The sequence below is a fragment of the Phycodurus eques genome, chromosome 17 (genome assembly GCF_024500275.1).
Source record: "Phycodurus eques isolate BA_2022a chromosome 17, UOR_Pequ_1.1, whole genome shotgun sequence".
Taxonomy (NCBI): Eukaryota; Metazoa; Chordata; class Actinopteri; order Syngnathiformes; family Syngnathidae; genus Phycodurus; species Phycodurus eques.
This window is the reverse complement of record NC_084541.1, coordinates 21,634,807-21,651,184: the sequence shown is the minus strand read 5'-3', so window position 1 is coordinate 21,651,184 and position 16,378 is coordinate 21,634,807. Positions and strand designations below refer to the sequence as shown.

Below are 16,378 nucleotides of genomic sequence, written 5' to 3'. Positions count from 1 at the left end.
CACCTGGAAGGAAACACAACACGGAACACGACGGCTTTCACGCCACTTTCGGCCACGTTAGCATCTGCTTGCGCTTTCAGTCGCTGTACTGATCACAACCAAGTACAAATACTTTACTTTCTCTACTTCAGTAGATTTGTTTTTGGAAGTCTCTGTACGTCACTTGAGTACTTATTTTCAGAATTACAATTATCTTTATTGGCCCGGTATGTTAAAACTAAGGCTGGAATAAACGAATATTTTAATAAACGACGAATCGAACAAAAACATTTGTTTGTGGACATTATTTCAAATTGACAGTGCAGAAAATGCACAAACAAATGATTCCATTATGATTCTATTCCCGGTTCGGTCCGTAACATCCGTCAGAAAATCGGAATCTGATTGGCCGAATGCGTGTAGAGGCGGAACTTCCGCTTAGCGAACGCCTCCGTCGAGCGCTATTTTGACGTCCGTCCATCCGTTTTCTGATCCGCTTCTTCTCACGCGGATGAATTTTAATTCATTTAATTTAATTTAGAAATCATTCATTACATTTTTATTCAATTTGTTTTCAATAAGAGACGCTACAATTCAATAAATAACACATACTGTAAATAGTATTTGTTGACAATTATTAAAAAATAGATATTTTACGACGTCAACCGCAAACGCTATTAGATTTGTGATTGGATGATCTAGGACGTGGAGGCGGATCTTCCGTGTCACGCCGCAAAGCAGACAACTCGTTTTCAGCGTCTATCCAAGCGTTAAGCACGCTCGCCACGCAGCGCGAGGACAAGCACAACATTGATCCTTGCGTTCATCCATACCAAGACCGTTCGCAAACCCAAAATAATACGGAACTATGAAAATTTTGTGCGTAACCCGAATTGTTCGTAAACAGTCATCCGTGACCCGAGGTTCCACTGTATCTATACTTTTGCCACCTCTAGTAACCTACTGATAATATTCTATATGGAGTTGCCAGACTCCATTTCCTGCTCTGTGGTTCTCATCACACTTTGTGTCCTCTGCATACTAGTGTTTGGACTTTGGAGGTTCCGGTATAGGTGTATTTTCCGCTGAGCGTACGGCTTGCCCTCACCCCCTTCCTCACGAGGTAGTAGGCCAGATCGGTGGCCAACATGTCCGGACTGAGCGCCGCCTCCATGGCGCCGGCATTGATCTGAAAAACCAAAGCCCAAACGACCTCTGAGTGACCTCCAAACGAGCGCTTCGCTAAGGCGTCCGCTGACCTTTAGCGTGGACACGACTCCGGCGGCGACCTGGAGGACGGCCAAGACGGAGTCGTAGCAGTCGAACATGGCCTCCTTGTCCTCCTGGTGGCAACAAATATACAAAGAACGGTTGGCTTTAAAATTCAATCTTGGATTCTTTCAATCATGACTTACAGAAAAACTATGAAAATGACAAGTTTTGCTTTATTTCTCCTGATACCGAACAAGCTTTCAATCGGTTAACTTGCATCAACTTCCACAGAAATGATACAAAAGAGGTCTTTGCAGATGATGTGAAAATAAGCACTTCCAAAAACACCTCCAGTTTCCAGATCATAAAGGTAGCTGGCAAACGGCAACGGACCTCCTCCGGCTGTCTCGTGTCAAGTCGTACAGTCGAGGTCAAGGCGACTTGGGCCAAAATGACCTCCGGGCAAAGGTTTCCAACACGTGGGGATAATTGATTGCTTTTGCGTAACGGATCAACGGGCACACAGCAAAACGATGGATGCGCTTTGATATTCTTCACCTTGAATTTATTTTGCATGCCAAACAAACAAACAAACAAACAAACAAAACAGCCTGGTGATAAAGCCAAACTGTAAAGATTTTTCAGGCTTTTTGGGTGGCCAGCGGCCCTGTACCCCAATGATGATAATAAATAATACATCTTTCCTCCTAAGCAGCAGCCGCATCATTTTTTTTGTGGACACTGTGAACCAAAACAAAAGCAATCTGTACTAAGATGAGCTCGACACGGAGCAGAAAGTGGAGACATCATCACAAGTCGCAGTTCACTGCTGTAGCTGTGAGGGCGCCGTCCACAGAAAGGTTCCGATTTGGGTGATGACTGGTGGAAAATGAGGAAGGGAGCCATGAGAAGGAATGTGGTACCTGCAGGTCTTTGTTGTAGGAGCTGGGAAGGCCCTTCAGCGTCATCATGAAGCCCGCGCACTGAAACGACACGAGCCCATCAACATCGTCGGGCCACTGGTATGAACAACGGCCTCTCGCTCCTCCGCCGTCTCGTTTCATAACACAGCGAGAGGACGTGAACGGCCGACCGACGATAAGTCGAAGGATGACGGACCGCAGACGACGTGTGAAAAGCAGGAGGACTTACTCGGCCAAAGACTCGCCCCGCTTTGCTCCTGATCAGCTCCAGACTGTCGGCGTTCTTCTTCTGGGGCATCAAGCTGCTGCCCGTGCTGCACCGCACAAATTTAGGTCAAATATGCGTTAGGGTAGCCTCGTCTGCTTTTAAGATAAAATGACACCCGAGACCTCTTTGAAAGACCTTTTCGATCAATCGGATTGGGTTCCAAATTAGTCTCGGAATTGCTTCATATATATTTAGTTACAATACCCGCAAAATTATGAGCTTTAACATGGAACCATAACTGTAAAAAAAGAATCATTTGAATAAATAGAGACATCTGCTTTTGAACTCTTGAGTTATTGGGGGCACTACGACAAACATTTTCACATAACATTCTCCATCCTTTTTGCACCGATTCAGCGTGCCCCTAATCCTCCTTTGCAAAGTTTTATACCACGGGCAAATAAATAAACCTCTGGCCCAGACTTTGGAGACCCTGGTGCCGACTAATGAAGTCAGAAAGCAAACATTGCGCTTTGTTTGCAAACAAAACATCCAACAAATCGACAAGTGTGTGCGCTAAACGTTAACACAATGTGCGCGCTCGCGCACGTGACAACATGATGTCATTGTTGTTTTACAAGCACTGTGCACACACTTAGAGGATATCTGAATATGATAATGAGGAACAGAGGCCTGACCTGTAGGCGTCAGACAGCGAGACGAAGGAGAACTCTTTGGTGCTGTACAGCAGAAGGTCCTCGGCCATCTTACTCAGATGAGTCGCACACAGCGAGGCCCAGAACAGGAACTCCGCTGACAGACACAGACACACACACACACACACACACACACACACTGAACCCATTGGTTTGATTGACAGCCGATAACGCGCTGCCGGACATACCAACAAAGTCTCGTTGTGCGGTTGCGTCCATGCTGTTCAAGCTGACCTCATCAAAACACAACTCTGTCAACAACACAGCGTCATTAAAACTCACAACACTTATATTATTAAGCATGTGAATATGAACGTCTGTTCGGACCTTTCCTCAGAAGCTCCCTGTCGATGTCAAACGGCGTTCCGGCGACAGCGCCGCTGAAACCACAGGAAGCCGTCCAATCAATACGGGACGTTTCCACATGAATGCGATCTTCGCCGTCCCAGATTTGGACAATCAAAAACACTGACCCACATTTCCAAGCTTCTAATATTTGTTCGATGACATTGTATTCCTTCCTTCCCAACAGTCTCTTGGCTGCACAGCTTCCAGTGCTTGTATGTCGATGTTAGACTTTGTGTCCAATCAGGTGTCAGCCTCTGTGTGTTGCCATGTCAAAGTAATCTGCCCAGGGCCTTCATAATCACAGGTGCTGGCCCCTTTTCTACCTTTATTAGCAATAGGACTGTTTCTTTTTTCAACCAATCTTATTTAGCTGGGATAGGCTGCAGCACGCCCGCGACCCTTGTGAGGATAAAGCGGTACAGAAAACGGGTGGATGGATGGATAGTTGAAATTGCCGAACAAGGTCACCAAGCTCGCCCCGGTTGACGTCAGCGTTTTCCCATCCTCTGGTGAGCCATATTGGACTAGCAAAACACTGTAGCGATAGGCACACATGAATAAATGTCATAATCAGCATCTCTGGAGAGTAGGATGTATTTTATGGAAATGTTTTTGTCATGTGATGAGGTCAACATTGATTGGTAGTGATGTACGTGGCACAATTGCTTGCTGTGAACTGGCGGTTTTATATAATTGCGTTAACGTCATAGTGATGGTAAGCGGCTCAAATGTAAGGTCATACCTGCCCAGAGGCAAGACGTTGACGCGCTTCCTGATCTCCTGCAGCCGCTCTACGTCACGCCGCAAAGCCACGGCATGACTTCCCGTCCACGCAGGAAGGCGAGAAAGAAGAAGAAACAAAGGGGGCGGCGTGAGATGAATACGAGGACCGTGCGCAAAGCAGGCAACATAGAAATCATTTCACAGGTTCGGCTCCTTTGCCATCGGTCAGCAAAGCCTGTTTTCGTGCTTTACCTCAGAATCCAGTGGCTCCATCTGATTGGCTGCGCTCGCTGCATGTGGGTGTAACCAGGAAACAGGACGTCTATCTCTCTAAGGAGAAGAATGGCTAATATTACTGCAGCCTTTTGTATAGTATATCCCTCGGTCTGTCTTATGCTGCCCCCAGGTGGCCAAGGAGCGCAAACCAGGAGCAGCAGCACAATGACGCAAAAGTCTAATTCTCTACATTTTATTTAATTGTGCAATTACTGGATGTCATATAAAGTACAATATTCGAGAGTGCTATTGCTATTGTTAAAAAAAACATGACAATTTCCCTTTTCTTTTTTTGGGGGGGTGGGTGGGAACAGATTAATGACATCTTCGTCCATCTGAATGGGGACAATTATTTTGGATAAGAGTGCCCAGGGCCTTCACAATCAGTGAGCAGATGGATATCAAGCATCTGGAAATTGCACCCAAGGATGTACCAGACTTGTCCACAATTCTCTTCCTGATATCTTGGCTGCTTTCTTTTGACTTTGCCATGATGTTACACAAAAAAAAGTGTGTCGCAGGTGTGTCTCGTTTAAATACAGCCACAGGTGTGTCTCCCCTTTAACTCAAATATCGGAAGCTTCCAAAGACATCATATCATCATCTGGGTTTTTCCAAATTCCTTCGAGACATGGCAATCTTACTTTATGTGAACTTCTGACTTTGAAGGACGTGATGAAAATTCCCCTAAAAAAATCCTCCTCTCGTTGTTCTGGCATTTAGTGAATAGACATAATTTTGGTCATCCTAATTGACCTAAAACTTGAAAAGTTGAAGCATGATTTCATGTCAGACAGTCAGAAAAAAATGGGTGTGTGTCTTTATATAGTGTTGTATGTAAACATCTGGTCTCAACTCGTAAGTGAATTTGTGATAGGCAAACTGCAACTATGCGGGGGTCCACCGTATAGCGCACGTGTCAAAATCTGGCCCGCCACATTATTTTATGTGGCCCAGGGGCAACTTCCATGATTCTTGCTCAAATCTTCACCAAAATTTCAAGCACTTTTTACTTAACAAAGCCCTCTTTACAGTAACTTGAACAATAGCTGAACAAACTTCTGATTTCAAAAGTAGTTATCCTTCAATTTGTTGTGTCTATGTAGTAATATGAGGAGGCGATGAAACATTTCAATGGTTTTATTGCCCCTCTGAGAGAAACCAGAACTAAAAATGTGTTGTTTGACACCTCTGGTATACCGTAGAGATGGTTGACTAAAAAGTCCACGAATAATTGAGTCAGTCCTTACACCCTATCACTATTTCAGGATCTTTAGTACACTACAAATTCCACAATATAAAAATCCTTATAGTGATTGAGGAGTAGGGAACGACGGACTAATTCCCAACACAACCATTGAGAGGTGGCGTGTTCGCTGTCTCCTTACGCTGTGGCACGCTCCACCATGGCGGAGATGAGGACGAGGGCGTTGTCTGTCAGCGTGTCGACGGCATCACGCAGCCACAGACGCATGTCAGTCACCACCTGCACCACAAACACGCATGAACGTCGTGCGTGCGTGGGAACTCACCCATGCAACACACTGCCCCCACCTGGTCGTTCCTGCTCCTGCCTGTGTGCAGCTTCCTCGCCGCCCCGCCAATCAACTCCTGCGCAAACACACACACACAGATAAACAACACAATCAACTGAATTAACAACTTTTTACTGGCTTCTAGTTTCAAATCTAGTTATTCGTCGATTTTTTTGGTGTATATGTAATGACATGAGGCAATTGCACATTTACTGTATATGTGTTCGCGCTCATGACGGCCCTCCAAGGGAAACTCTAACTACGATGTGGCCCGCAGCAAAAATTTGTTTGACACCCGTTCTCCAGTAACAGTACTCTCACTTGAGTACAATATTTGGCGACTCTACCCACCTCTGAGCAGCACTACATCATGCTTCCATGTATTTCCACTATTATTTTGACCTGCTCATGTAACTCTAGACTACAGACTATATTAATATATCTACAAATGAAAGATTTTGATAAGTCTAGAATAGAAATGGATCTAAAAATGACAGCTAGATATAGCTAGAAGAGAGTGGTCTAGATTCTCAACCAGTGTGCCAGTAAGATTTTACGTAATTGCTCCAAAAATTATTTATTTACAAGACATAATGCATCTTTTGTTAATCTATTTATGCCAGCGAGGCATAGTGACAGACAGAACAAATAAATGCTATTCTATTATATGACAGGAAGTAAATACAGTAATTAACGTATCCACTCTTTGTGACATTTTTGTTTGTTGGTGTGCAGAGAGATTTTTCAATTGTAAAACAGGTGCCTTGGCTCCAAAAAGGTTGGAAATGACTGGTCGAGAAACAGGTGATGGACGCAGAGGGAATAGATATTGAGGTAGATAGTAAGAAATACTTTGTCGTATAATGGATTGCCCAAGAACAAAGCGATAGCAATGATCTATCGAGATACACAATTATTCTACTGGCAGGATATGAAATAAAGTGATAGATCTACAAGTGAGATATGGTATATACAGTTAGACGACTGACCTCGAGTCTGCGTTCATTGGCGGTGTGGATGTCTTCGTCGCTGTCATTGAGCACAAACACGTCTTTGCTCCACTCCTCACTGATCTGCAACAACACCAGCAGCGTCTCCGTTAGCGTCACTGTGGTCACGTGACATTGATGACGTTCATCAGATTGTCTTTCACCGTGTTGATGTTTTTAGTTCGCTAGCTCGTGTTTGTGTTCTCTGCATCGTCCGTCCGTTTTCTTCCACTTATCCGTCACTCTGCATCATTTGCTCAATTCTATTTGATCAGTATTATGGCATTTTTGCACACTTTATTAGGCTTTACACGATCAGGATTTTTGGGGCCGATCAGAGAGTTTAAAAAAACAATAACCGATCACTAGATGCAGGAATGTGTCGATTTAAATGACCTGTCCATTTACTGTATATACTTGTGTACTTAATTGCTCCAAAAATTCTATTTACAAGAAATAATGGATCTTTGTTCCTCTATTTATGCCAGTGAGGCATAGTGACAGACGGAACAAATTAGATGGCAGGAAGTCAATAGACTCATGAATGGATCCACTTTTTGTGCCATTTTTGTTTGTCGGTGTGCCGTGACCTTTTTCAATTTAAAATATGTTCCTTGGCTCCATAAAGGTTGAAAATCACTGCTCTAGTCAGGTCAGGCATTCTAATCAGTCAGGTCGAACCAACATTACAACATGACAGAAATAATGGGTGCTAACTTACTGTAATGAAATTACTTTATTTTTAATTAAATTACTTCACCAACACCAAAACTTTAGACCATGATTCGACAGAACGGCGGCATGTTTACGTCCAACCGCTCGTGCTACCAATAGCTTGCTAGGCTACATAACGTTTTATTGCCTGCTCGCAAGCCGTATCGTATTCAAAGTGCGTGAACAAACCTCAAGCGAGCCTTAAACCAACGTGCTCTCCTGTCCTGAGCACCGGTGACACGTTTCCCCCCATTTTGTCCTTATAATACAAAGTCGGCGGGCTCCACTCTTGTCGTCGTCGCCACGGTAACGAGTGCATCCGGTCGCTTTTGAGTTGACAAGATAAAGCCCAATGATCGTAAAAAACAGGATGCGGTGGTATCGGAATACACGATTTTATTGCAGTAGTCTCACATAGTGCAATCGTGAAAGAGCACATTTGTCTTGCCGTCTGATCCGGCGGGCATTACGTGTTGCCTGTCTCCGACGTGTTGCCTGTCCCACACCGCCGACATATTTATTTATTTATTTTTAAATAACTTCATTGGCAGTTAGATATTTACAGTAGTACGTCAAAAGACACGCGAGAAGGCTAAAACTAAACTAGCTTTTGGATTCAAATATACTGCTAAATATACTCTTTTGCGGAGCCGATCGATCGGCAAATTATGACATTAAAGCCGATCGTCCGATCAGCGTATAATGCTAAATATCGGCCGATACTGATCAGCCCGATAAAATCGGTTTGAAGTCTACACTTTATATTCCTACTGACTTGCCGTACTTTCTACATTTGATAAAGTCCTAAATATATTTCAATGTAGTAAAGTACTAGAGTTACTCCAATTCCAGCAGACAAATTCCTTGTGCGTTTTTTTAACATGTTGATGTTTTTAGGCAGCACGTTTGCCTTGCAGTTCTGAGGTTCTGTGTTCAACTTTGGGCTCTGGCCGTCCTGTGTGGTGTTCATCTGCTTGCGTGGGTTTTTCTCCTCCATTCCAAAACTTCTTGTTAGGCTCATTGGCAGTCAAAATGTAACAAAAATAGGGTTTTATTCACGTATACAATACAGCCAGAGTGCACCCTTACTGTCTTGGGCTAACATGGAGACGCTAATGCGCGTTTTTGTCACGAATTGGATGGATTGGTGTAATGTTCTGCTTTCTGGTCTTCCTAAAACGAGAGTTTCAGATTTACAATAACCAAAAATTGTCTATATCTACCCCGCCAATGACTAGAGAGCAGTTCAGGGCGCCAGCTCTCCCGTAAGCCTCATGAGGAGAAGCAGGATAGATGGATGGATGGATGGATGGATGGAGAATGTTTTAGCTCACTTGTATGTTTGTTTGTTTGTTTGGTCTCTGGATGGTTTGTCAGTAAGGCCCCCTGACCTTTCACCTGTGTTGTGTCCGACTGTGCGAGCGGAGCGCGCGGCAGGTCACGTGACGTCTCGTTTTTGTTGTTCAGCAAAATGTGCAGGAATGTGGCACAGCCTCACTGATTCTGATTTGTGTGCGTGCGTGCGTGCGTGAGTGAGTGGGTGGGCGCGTACCACGTCCAGCCCTTGCAAAATGCCGGCCATCTCGTCTGCGCTGACCAGCCCGGCCCGGTGCAGAGCCTTGACGTAGGCTTTGCTGCCCCTCAGGTCGGCGTCCCACATGCGCCGGTCGTACGCTACGGACATGTTGAAGCGCTCCATCACTGGGTCGGTGGCACCCACGAAACGACCCCCCCACATCTTGGACCCCTGACGCACACAATGACAATGTTAATCCTAAACTGCTAAATCTGAATTTTTAGGATCACGCCCTTGCCATTAACTTCTTCAACAGTCGTCCTGTAATTTCATAGTGGCACTTTGGGGCCGTTATTACCTGACCCAGGGTTTTAGCTCCGTCACTCTGCATCATTTGCACAATTCAATGTGATCGGTATTACAACATTATTGTACATGTGGTTAAATTTCGTTCGCCTGTGCTTCCGAATCGTTGGTCTCCCGGGAGAACTCCGACTTCCGTCTGGCATGGGGTGAATGAAGACTTCGAGACACTTGGCGTTTGGGCTAATTCGATTTATTGAACAAGCCTTAGTGTCATAACAGCTGCTACATTGCCAGAACGACGAAAAAGCCCCCGAAAAGCCCCTGGATCTCAGTTTATCAAGGTTTAATTCTCTGGGCGTGGAATTAGCCCCTCGTTGGGGCACCCGTGAGAGGGCCGTTCCTCATGACCATATTTGGACTCGCACTCCCCTGCGGTTGTGTCTTTACTCTGTCAATCTCCACCCTCCCCGGGGCCCTTGGTTGCGATGATGAAAACCAGTCCTCTCTGATGACCTGACCCCAGTTGTAAATACCAGTCAGGTTTCGGTCAAGGACTAGCCAGAAATGCCACTATCCATATAACTGATTTAAGGATGTCCTTGGATTTAGACATACAAAGAAAAGATAGTTTGAGTGAATACAGGTCTCCCACCCTTTGACCTGTGCAAAGGAACTCTGATTGTGTTACTATTAAAATATACTACATACACTTTATATTCCTAATGACTCACTGTACTTTATACATTTGTGTATGTCCTAAATATATAGTGGAATGGAGTAAAGTACTAGAGTTACTCCGTATACAGCAGACACATTCCTTGTGTGTGTTTTTTAACATACTTGGGCAATAAAGATGATTTATTTAAAGATGATGAAAGATGATATGACTTTGCAAGAAGCACACATCCAACCACAGTCAACATTTACCCACAACATTAGGTGCACCTACTCTATCGACACATATACATGAAACATTGTGTGTTCACGTATACAATGTACATATATTTTAATTATTATTTTGTGTCAGACGAGTTCCTTACCTCTGCAGTCATCTCGAAGGAACAAAGTTGTCTCTTCTTCTTGGTGTTGATAGAAGTTGATAAATCAGGCACAGCTTGAATGGTTTGAGTCGTTTTAAAAGGAACAAACGAATAAAAGCTGAAAAGTGTGTGCGGGGGTGGAAACAGCTGTCTTTTTCTCTATATCTGTTCACACATGAAGCCTGTAACTTGAGTGACTAAAATGACGTCTGCCGCAAACAAACTCGCTCCGCTAGCTTGAGGGCCGAAATGCATCCTGGGATATAATTATGCAAACGACCATCCTTTGTCATTCTCACGAGAAAAAGAAATAAATTGTCCCAATATATTGACATTGGTTTCGTGTGAAATTACGTTTTATTACTCGATAATTTAGATATTTTGTTGCTTCTAACTAGGGTGTGTTTTGGTACCTGGGTACCAATGAACGTCTTGTTTCACACGGACTCTTTTGTATGGGACCAAAACGGCAACATGGAAGTGTAAGTCAAATATTTCTTTCTTTTATTCTATGGCTTTGTTTTCTTTCATTGATATACAAATATACCACATTTCATTCACTTATAGATGGTAATGCGGATGATTAAGCTTATTTCTTTACTGTTTCCGCTTACTGAAAGTTTTCATGTGTACCAAATGAACGTAAAATACACTATATACAGTATAGACTGTGCTATCTATCTATCTATCTATCTATCTATCTATCTATCTATCTATCTATCTATCTATCTATCTATATTATTTTCCAACTTATTTTCTGCCTATGTAGTGTAATGTTTGATAAATCTGCTTTCAACGTCACTGGAACCAAGTACATACAGTATATTAAATACTTGTAATGTACTGTAATTCCATAAGTGAACTCTGTATATCTTCTTCTTATTAGGAAAAATGCTCACACTGCTATGCTCAGTAACTATGAGGTAAGACAACGTCCTCCATCTCTTTGTTATCATTTACTTTCATTAGAATGTTATTGAAAGGATGTTGTTTGTGTAAACGTTTGTTAAAATGTGTGTACTGTATAAATGTTTGCATCAATTATTTGTTTAAATGTGTGTTTTGTATACATGGGTGTACTGTATGAATGTTTGTAGAAATTATTTGTTTAAATGTGTGTACTGTGTAAATGTTTGTCAGGTGTTCCAGCTGCTGACTGACCTGAAGGAGCAGAAGAAGGACAGCGGCAAGAGCAAACACAGCGCCGGCCAGCAGAATCTCAATACCATCATGTATGAAGTGAGCACATTATGTCATCTTCGTCTCTTATGTATCACACCGGAGGTGGCAAAAGTACTCACACACCCTGTACCTAAGTAGAAATACAGATACTAATGTATAAACAACAAAAATGGTAAAAGTAGAAGTAGCAATTCAACTCCTTCATTTAAAAACTATAGACTCTGAAATGTACAGAAGTACGAAAGTCAAAAGTAAAAATACATTTTACTGTCAATTATATACAATAACTGTTCCGATAACTTGGCACGATAAAAAAAAAAATAATAATAATCTCTCCAGACCAACTGGTTTCCTTCTTTTTTTAACTCACATCGTGTGTACTGGGCGGCAAGGTGGAAGACTGGTTAGCACATCTGCCTCACAGTTCTAATGTTGCGGGTTCAAATCCCGGCCCCGCCTGTGTGGAGTTCGCATGTTCTCCCCGTGCATGCGTGGCTTTTCTCCAGGTAGTCCGCTTTCCTCCCGCATCCCAAAAACATGCATGCTAGGTTGATTGAAGATTCTAAATTGCCCGTAGGTGCGAATGTGAGTGCGAATGGTTGTTTGTTTATATGTGCCCTGCGATTGGCTGGCGACCAGTTCAGGGTGTACCCGCCTCTCGCCCAAAAATAGCTGGGATAGGCTCCAGCACACCCGTGACCCGTGTGAGGATAAGCGGTACAGAGAATGGATGGATGGATAGTGTGAACTGAGGAGAAGAAGAAATATCACCGTGCATGTTGTTTTAAGAGCTGGCTGGACTTTTATCCTGTTAAAAGATTGCCCCACAGCTTTACCAATGTTTTAAACTGACTAACAAAACTGCTGAATTAGCGAATCATAACAACTACAAAAAAAAAAAAAAAAACTACACCGTACTTGAACTCCAGAAGCAGGCACAATGCAATTACCACCAATCATTCTTGATTTTTCAACTTTTTGAAGCCTCATTTTATAGACTTGGCCATTTTGTTAATGTTTCTATTTTGGCATGTTGTTAATAATACCTCTCTCTGGTGTGTCAAATTTATAAGATATTTTCACTTCACAGGGACTTTAAATAAGTCATTGGATGGGAATATCTTGCTTCTCCCAATCGGTTGCATCATGGTCGTTAATGCTCTCTGGGTTTGGTTCCTCCGTGGCGCTGATGTCCCCGTTTTATCCACCTTAAAAATCAATTAAGATCTCGACTGCGGATGAATTCCCTCTTTTTCTATGTCGTGTTGTCATCGGTAAAAAAAACGGGACTATTTTGACAAAGTAAGGAGTACAAAGTTCAGATGTCTGTTTTCAAATGTGTGGGTAAAAACAAAAAAAATCTCTTATTTCAAGTACAAACGGATGGAAGTAAATACAGTAACCAAGTAGTTGCACCAGTTTAGTTCCCACCCTCGCCGCACACATTTGTCTCCCACTCGTCTCCACCCAAACCCAGACGCTGAAGTACTTGTCCAAGACGCCGTGCAGCCGCCAGCGTCCCGAGATGGTCAAAGCGTTTCTGTCCACCATGATGCGTCACAAACTCACAAAGTCAGTCAAAGCTTCTTCTTTGTTTCATTCGCACGCAAAATACGAGACGCGCTTCTGTTTAGGTTGTGATGTCATTTCTATGCCGTTTTCACGCTTGACCAGGGCCGAGAAGCTGCAGCTCCTCAACCACCGACCGCGGACCGCAGTGGAGATGCAGCTAGTGAGTCTTTTTGCCTTTGTTTATATCCTCATCAGGTCAAAACAACAAGTGCAGATTTATTATGTCACGGCCAAAAATGCCAGCAACCGTCCCCAACGGGTCCACGCGGCGTACAAGCAACATGGCAACAATTGGTGGAAAAGTACGTTCGTTATGGACAATCCGTGACGAGCACAGAAGTCCAATAACGGGCCGTTCCTCCCAATCACGCCCTGCCGGGTCTCACTGTCAATGCCCACGTGAGCATTGAAGTCCCCCAGCAGAACGATGGAGTCCCCAGCGGGAGCGCTCTCCAGCACCCCCTCCAAGGACTCCAAAAAGGCCGGGTACTCTGAACTGCTGTTTGGTGCATAGGCACAAACAACAGTCAGGAACGGTCCCCCCCGCCCGAAAGCGGAGGGAGGCTAGCCTCTCGTCCACCGGGGTGAACCACACATCCGCTCGGCGCCTCTCACCGTGGGCAACTCCAGAGAGGAAGAGAGTCCAACCCCTCTCGAGAGGACTGGTACCAGAGCCCGAGCCGTGTGTGGAGGCGAGCCTGACTCTATCTAGTCGGAACTTCTCGACCTCACGCGCCAGCTCGGGCTCCTTCCCTGCCAGAGAGGTGACGTTCCACGTCCCTCGAGCTAGCTTCTTTAGCCGGGGATCGGATCGCCACGGTCCCCGCCTTCGGCCGTCGCCCAGCTCACGCTGCACCTGACCCCTGTGGCCTCGCCCACAGGTGGTGAGCCCAAGGGAAGGGGGACCCACGTTACCCTTTCGGGTCGTGCCCGGCCTTGGAGCCCCGCCTCCAGGCCTGGCTCCAGGGGAGGCCGCGGTGACCCACGTCCGGGCAAGGGAAACTGACGTCCATTCATGTTCATTTGAGCCGTGCTTTGTCTGGTCCCTCACCTAGGACCTGTTTGCCATAGGTGACCCTGCCAGGGGCTTGAACCCCCAGACAACTTCGCTCCTAGGATTACTGGGACACACAAACCCCTCCACCACGATAAGGTGACGGCTCAAGAGGGGACACACTTGTACAGTATGACTTGTATCAAAGCCGGCCTTTAAAGAATACTAATACTGGACTGACTTGTGGTTGCCATTTGGACCTTTCAGCTACAGCCTGGCAGCCATTACAAGCATTCGCATGTTTACAGCACGCGTGTGGTTGAAAGTGTGCTTTTGTGTGTGTGGCGTTTGCTCGTCAGATGGTGGAGGAGAGCGAGGAGCGTCTGTCAGAGGAGCAGATCGAGGAGCTGATCCAGACCATCGCAGAACTTCTGCCCGGCGAAGACGCGGCAACGGCCGATGCGGAGACGGCTTGAGCGGCGTCGCGCTCGCCGTCTCGAAACGTGCCTCCTTCGTGTCGTCTTCAACAAGCTCCCGAGCCCGATTAGAGAAGTCGCGACCAATGCGACGGCATCCGTCGCTACATCAGATCGTATTGAAGTCATCTGTAAAATGTCTTTTAGTTTTGTCCCGAGCTTTCCAGATGCTCTTTGAATGCAGCACAAAAAGCAGTTAATAGAATGTCACATCATGAAGCGCTGTGCGATATATGGACGATGACAACCAGGGGAAGGAAGTTAAGCTTAAAAAGGTTTTGCGCTTCCTGTTGGTTTGTGGCATCGCTTTTCCTGTTTTCACACGGCAACACTGTGAGGCGTCGTAAAGGTTGTAGGTTTCATTCCCGGCACTGCAGCTCGTTCCGCCTCTTCGGCTGGAGATCCTTTATTTGTCGCCGTCTCCGTTTTCTGCAGCGCTTGCCCTCGTTATAGTCACTTGGGAGACGGAGCCGATCGCTTTCGGGAGAGACACCTGTGGACAATTTAGAGCAGGGGCCCCGTGGGGCGTTCCTCTGTCTTCCTCCGAGGGCCGCATACAGAAAAATTGAAAGATGTGCGGGCTACTTTGACATTCTTTGACTCTAATAAACACGCGGAAACCAATCCATCAAGCAATTGTACAGTATACGCAAGTCATTTTGAGAAACCGCTACATTGCAGCTTCCTGTTAAGGGCGATAAGGAAAACAGTTTGGGATTTTTTACGATTCTGCGCTGGCCCTGAGCAGATCTCCTTATTCACAAACAAAAAATAACATTTGTAATAATCTGACATAATTTAAACCAGTGTTTGCTTGAGGATCATAATCATTGTGAAATGTTCACAAATCAAACCTTGATGCAGAGCAGAAAGTGGGAGGAAAACATTTTTCCTTCTCAAGTTGCTTTATTTCTCTTTATTCATGAGGCATAAACAGAAATTGTCTTACTATATTAATTGTAAAGTGGTTTCTTTGCATACTTATAAAAGCTCTATATTATGGCTGCAACTCATTTGAATAATTGATTAATCTGTAGATCATTTCTTCGATAAATTGATGAATCAGATAAAACTTTTTAATTTCCATCTCTGTATTCATTATTTCAACTTTACAGTGGAGAAAATGCACAAAATTCATGATGATACTGTTTTGGTGTGTAACATCTGTCAGAAAATGTTGATGATTGTTTTTCCATAGTAAAAGCAGATGTTTGCAAAAAACAACTAATCGGTCTGCTTTCATGGTCGACCATAGAAATCTGAGAACATTTCTGAAATTCTGAGGATTTGGGCCGTTTTACATTAAACAAGGTCTCTAAATGATTAATCGATAATCAAAATAGTTTTTGATTAATTGTTGCACCTCTATATAAAAGCAATTTATTAGCAGTCGTATTCAGTTGCATCACACATGGCTGATGTGGGTGGCGCAGCCTCCCCACACACACATTTTCAACATCACCGTTCTAAATGTTATTTTTTGCATTTGCCTTGGGCCGCAAAAAAATGGTTGGCTGGCCGCAAATGGCCCGTGGACTACAGTTTGGAATGGGGAGAGCAAGCGCAGTCCGCGCAGGAAGAGCGAGATTCGAACCCCGAACCTCAGAACGCTGAGGCAGACCGGATGAACAAACAGATGCCTTAAATGAGGTCATTCGTATCTGTTGGC

The 16,378-nt window shown here is 44.5% G+C and overlaps 2 protein-coding genes across 3 annotated transcripts in view; one reads left to right on the top strand and one right to left on the bottom strand.

Annotated features, from left to right (window-relative positions):
* asl (argininosuccinate lyase) overlaps positions 1-10,774 on the bottom strand; it is a 12,103-nt gene extending 1,329 nt beyond the window's left edge. The window contains exons 1-15 of the mRNA XM_061702674.1: positions 10,486-10,774; positions 9,176-9,370; positions 6,910-6,993; positions 5,940-5,996; positions 5,774-5,871; positions 4,362-4,439; positions 4,129-4,206; positions 3,366-3,418; positions 3,227-3,289; positions 3,021-3,135; positions 2,344-2,428; positions 2,115-2,174; positions 1,239-1,322; positions 1,088-1,168; positions 1-3 (exon numbers count right to left, since the gene is read on the bottom strand). The exon at positions 1-3 is cut by the window's left edge and continues 104 nt beyond it. Coding sequence (XP_061558658.1) covers positions 1-3; positions 1,088-1,168; positions 1,239-1,322; positions 2,115-2,174; positions 2,344-2,428; positions 3,021-3,135; positions 3,227-3,289; positions 3,366-3,418; positions 4,129-4,206; positions 4,362-4,439; positions 5,774-5,871; positions 5,940-5,996; positions 6,910-6,993; positions 9,176-9,370; positions 10,486-10,497 — 1,146 coding nt within the window. The 5' untranslated portion in view covers positions 10,498-10,774. The remainder of the gene's footprint in view (positions 4-1,087; positions 1,169-1,238; positions 1,323-2,114; positions 2,175-2,343; positions 2,429-3,020; positions 3,136-3,226; positions 3,290-3,365; positions 3,419-4,128; positions 4,207-4,361; positions 4,440-5,773; positions 5,872-5,939; positions 5,997-6,909; positions 6,994-9,175; positions 9,371-10,485) is intronic.
* On the top strand, positions 10,750-15,350 carry crcp (calcitonin gene-related peptide-receptor component protein). 2 transcript variants are annotated; one of them, XM_061702676.1, is made up of 7 exons: positions 10,750-10,967; positions 11,372-11,408; positions 11,626-11,724; positions 13,145-13,239; positions 13,342-13,399; positions 14,295-14,392; positions 14,593-15,350. In XM_061702676.1, the coding sequence occupies exons 1-7, from the start codon at positions 10,909-10,911 to the stop codon at positions 14,642-14,644; spliced, it is 498 nt and encodes a 165-aa protein (XP_061558660.1). In that variant the 5' UTR covers positions 10,750-10,908; the 3' UTR covers positions 14,645-15,350. The 2 variants fall into 2 exon arrangements, with proteins under 2 accessions (XP_061558660.1, XP_061558661.1); XM_061702677.1 differs by lacking the exon at positions 14,295-14,392.
* Positions 15,351-16,378: the final 1,028 nt, after the last annotated feature.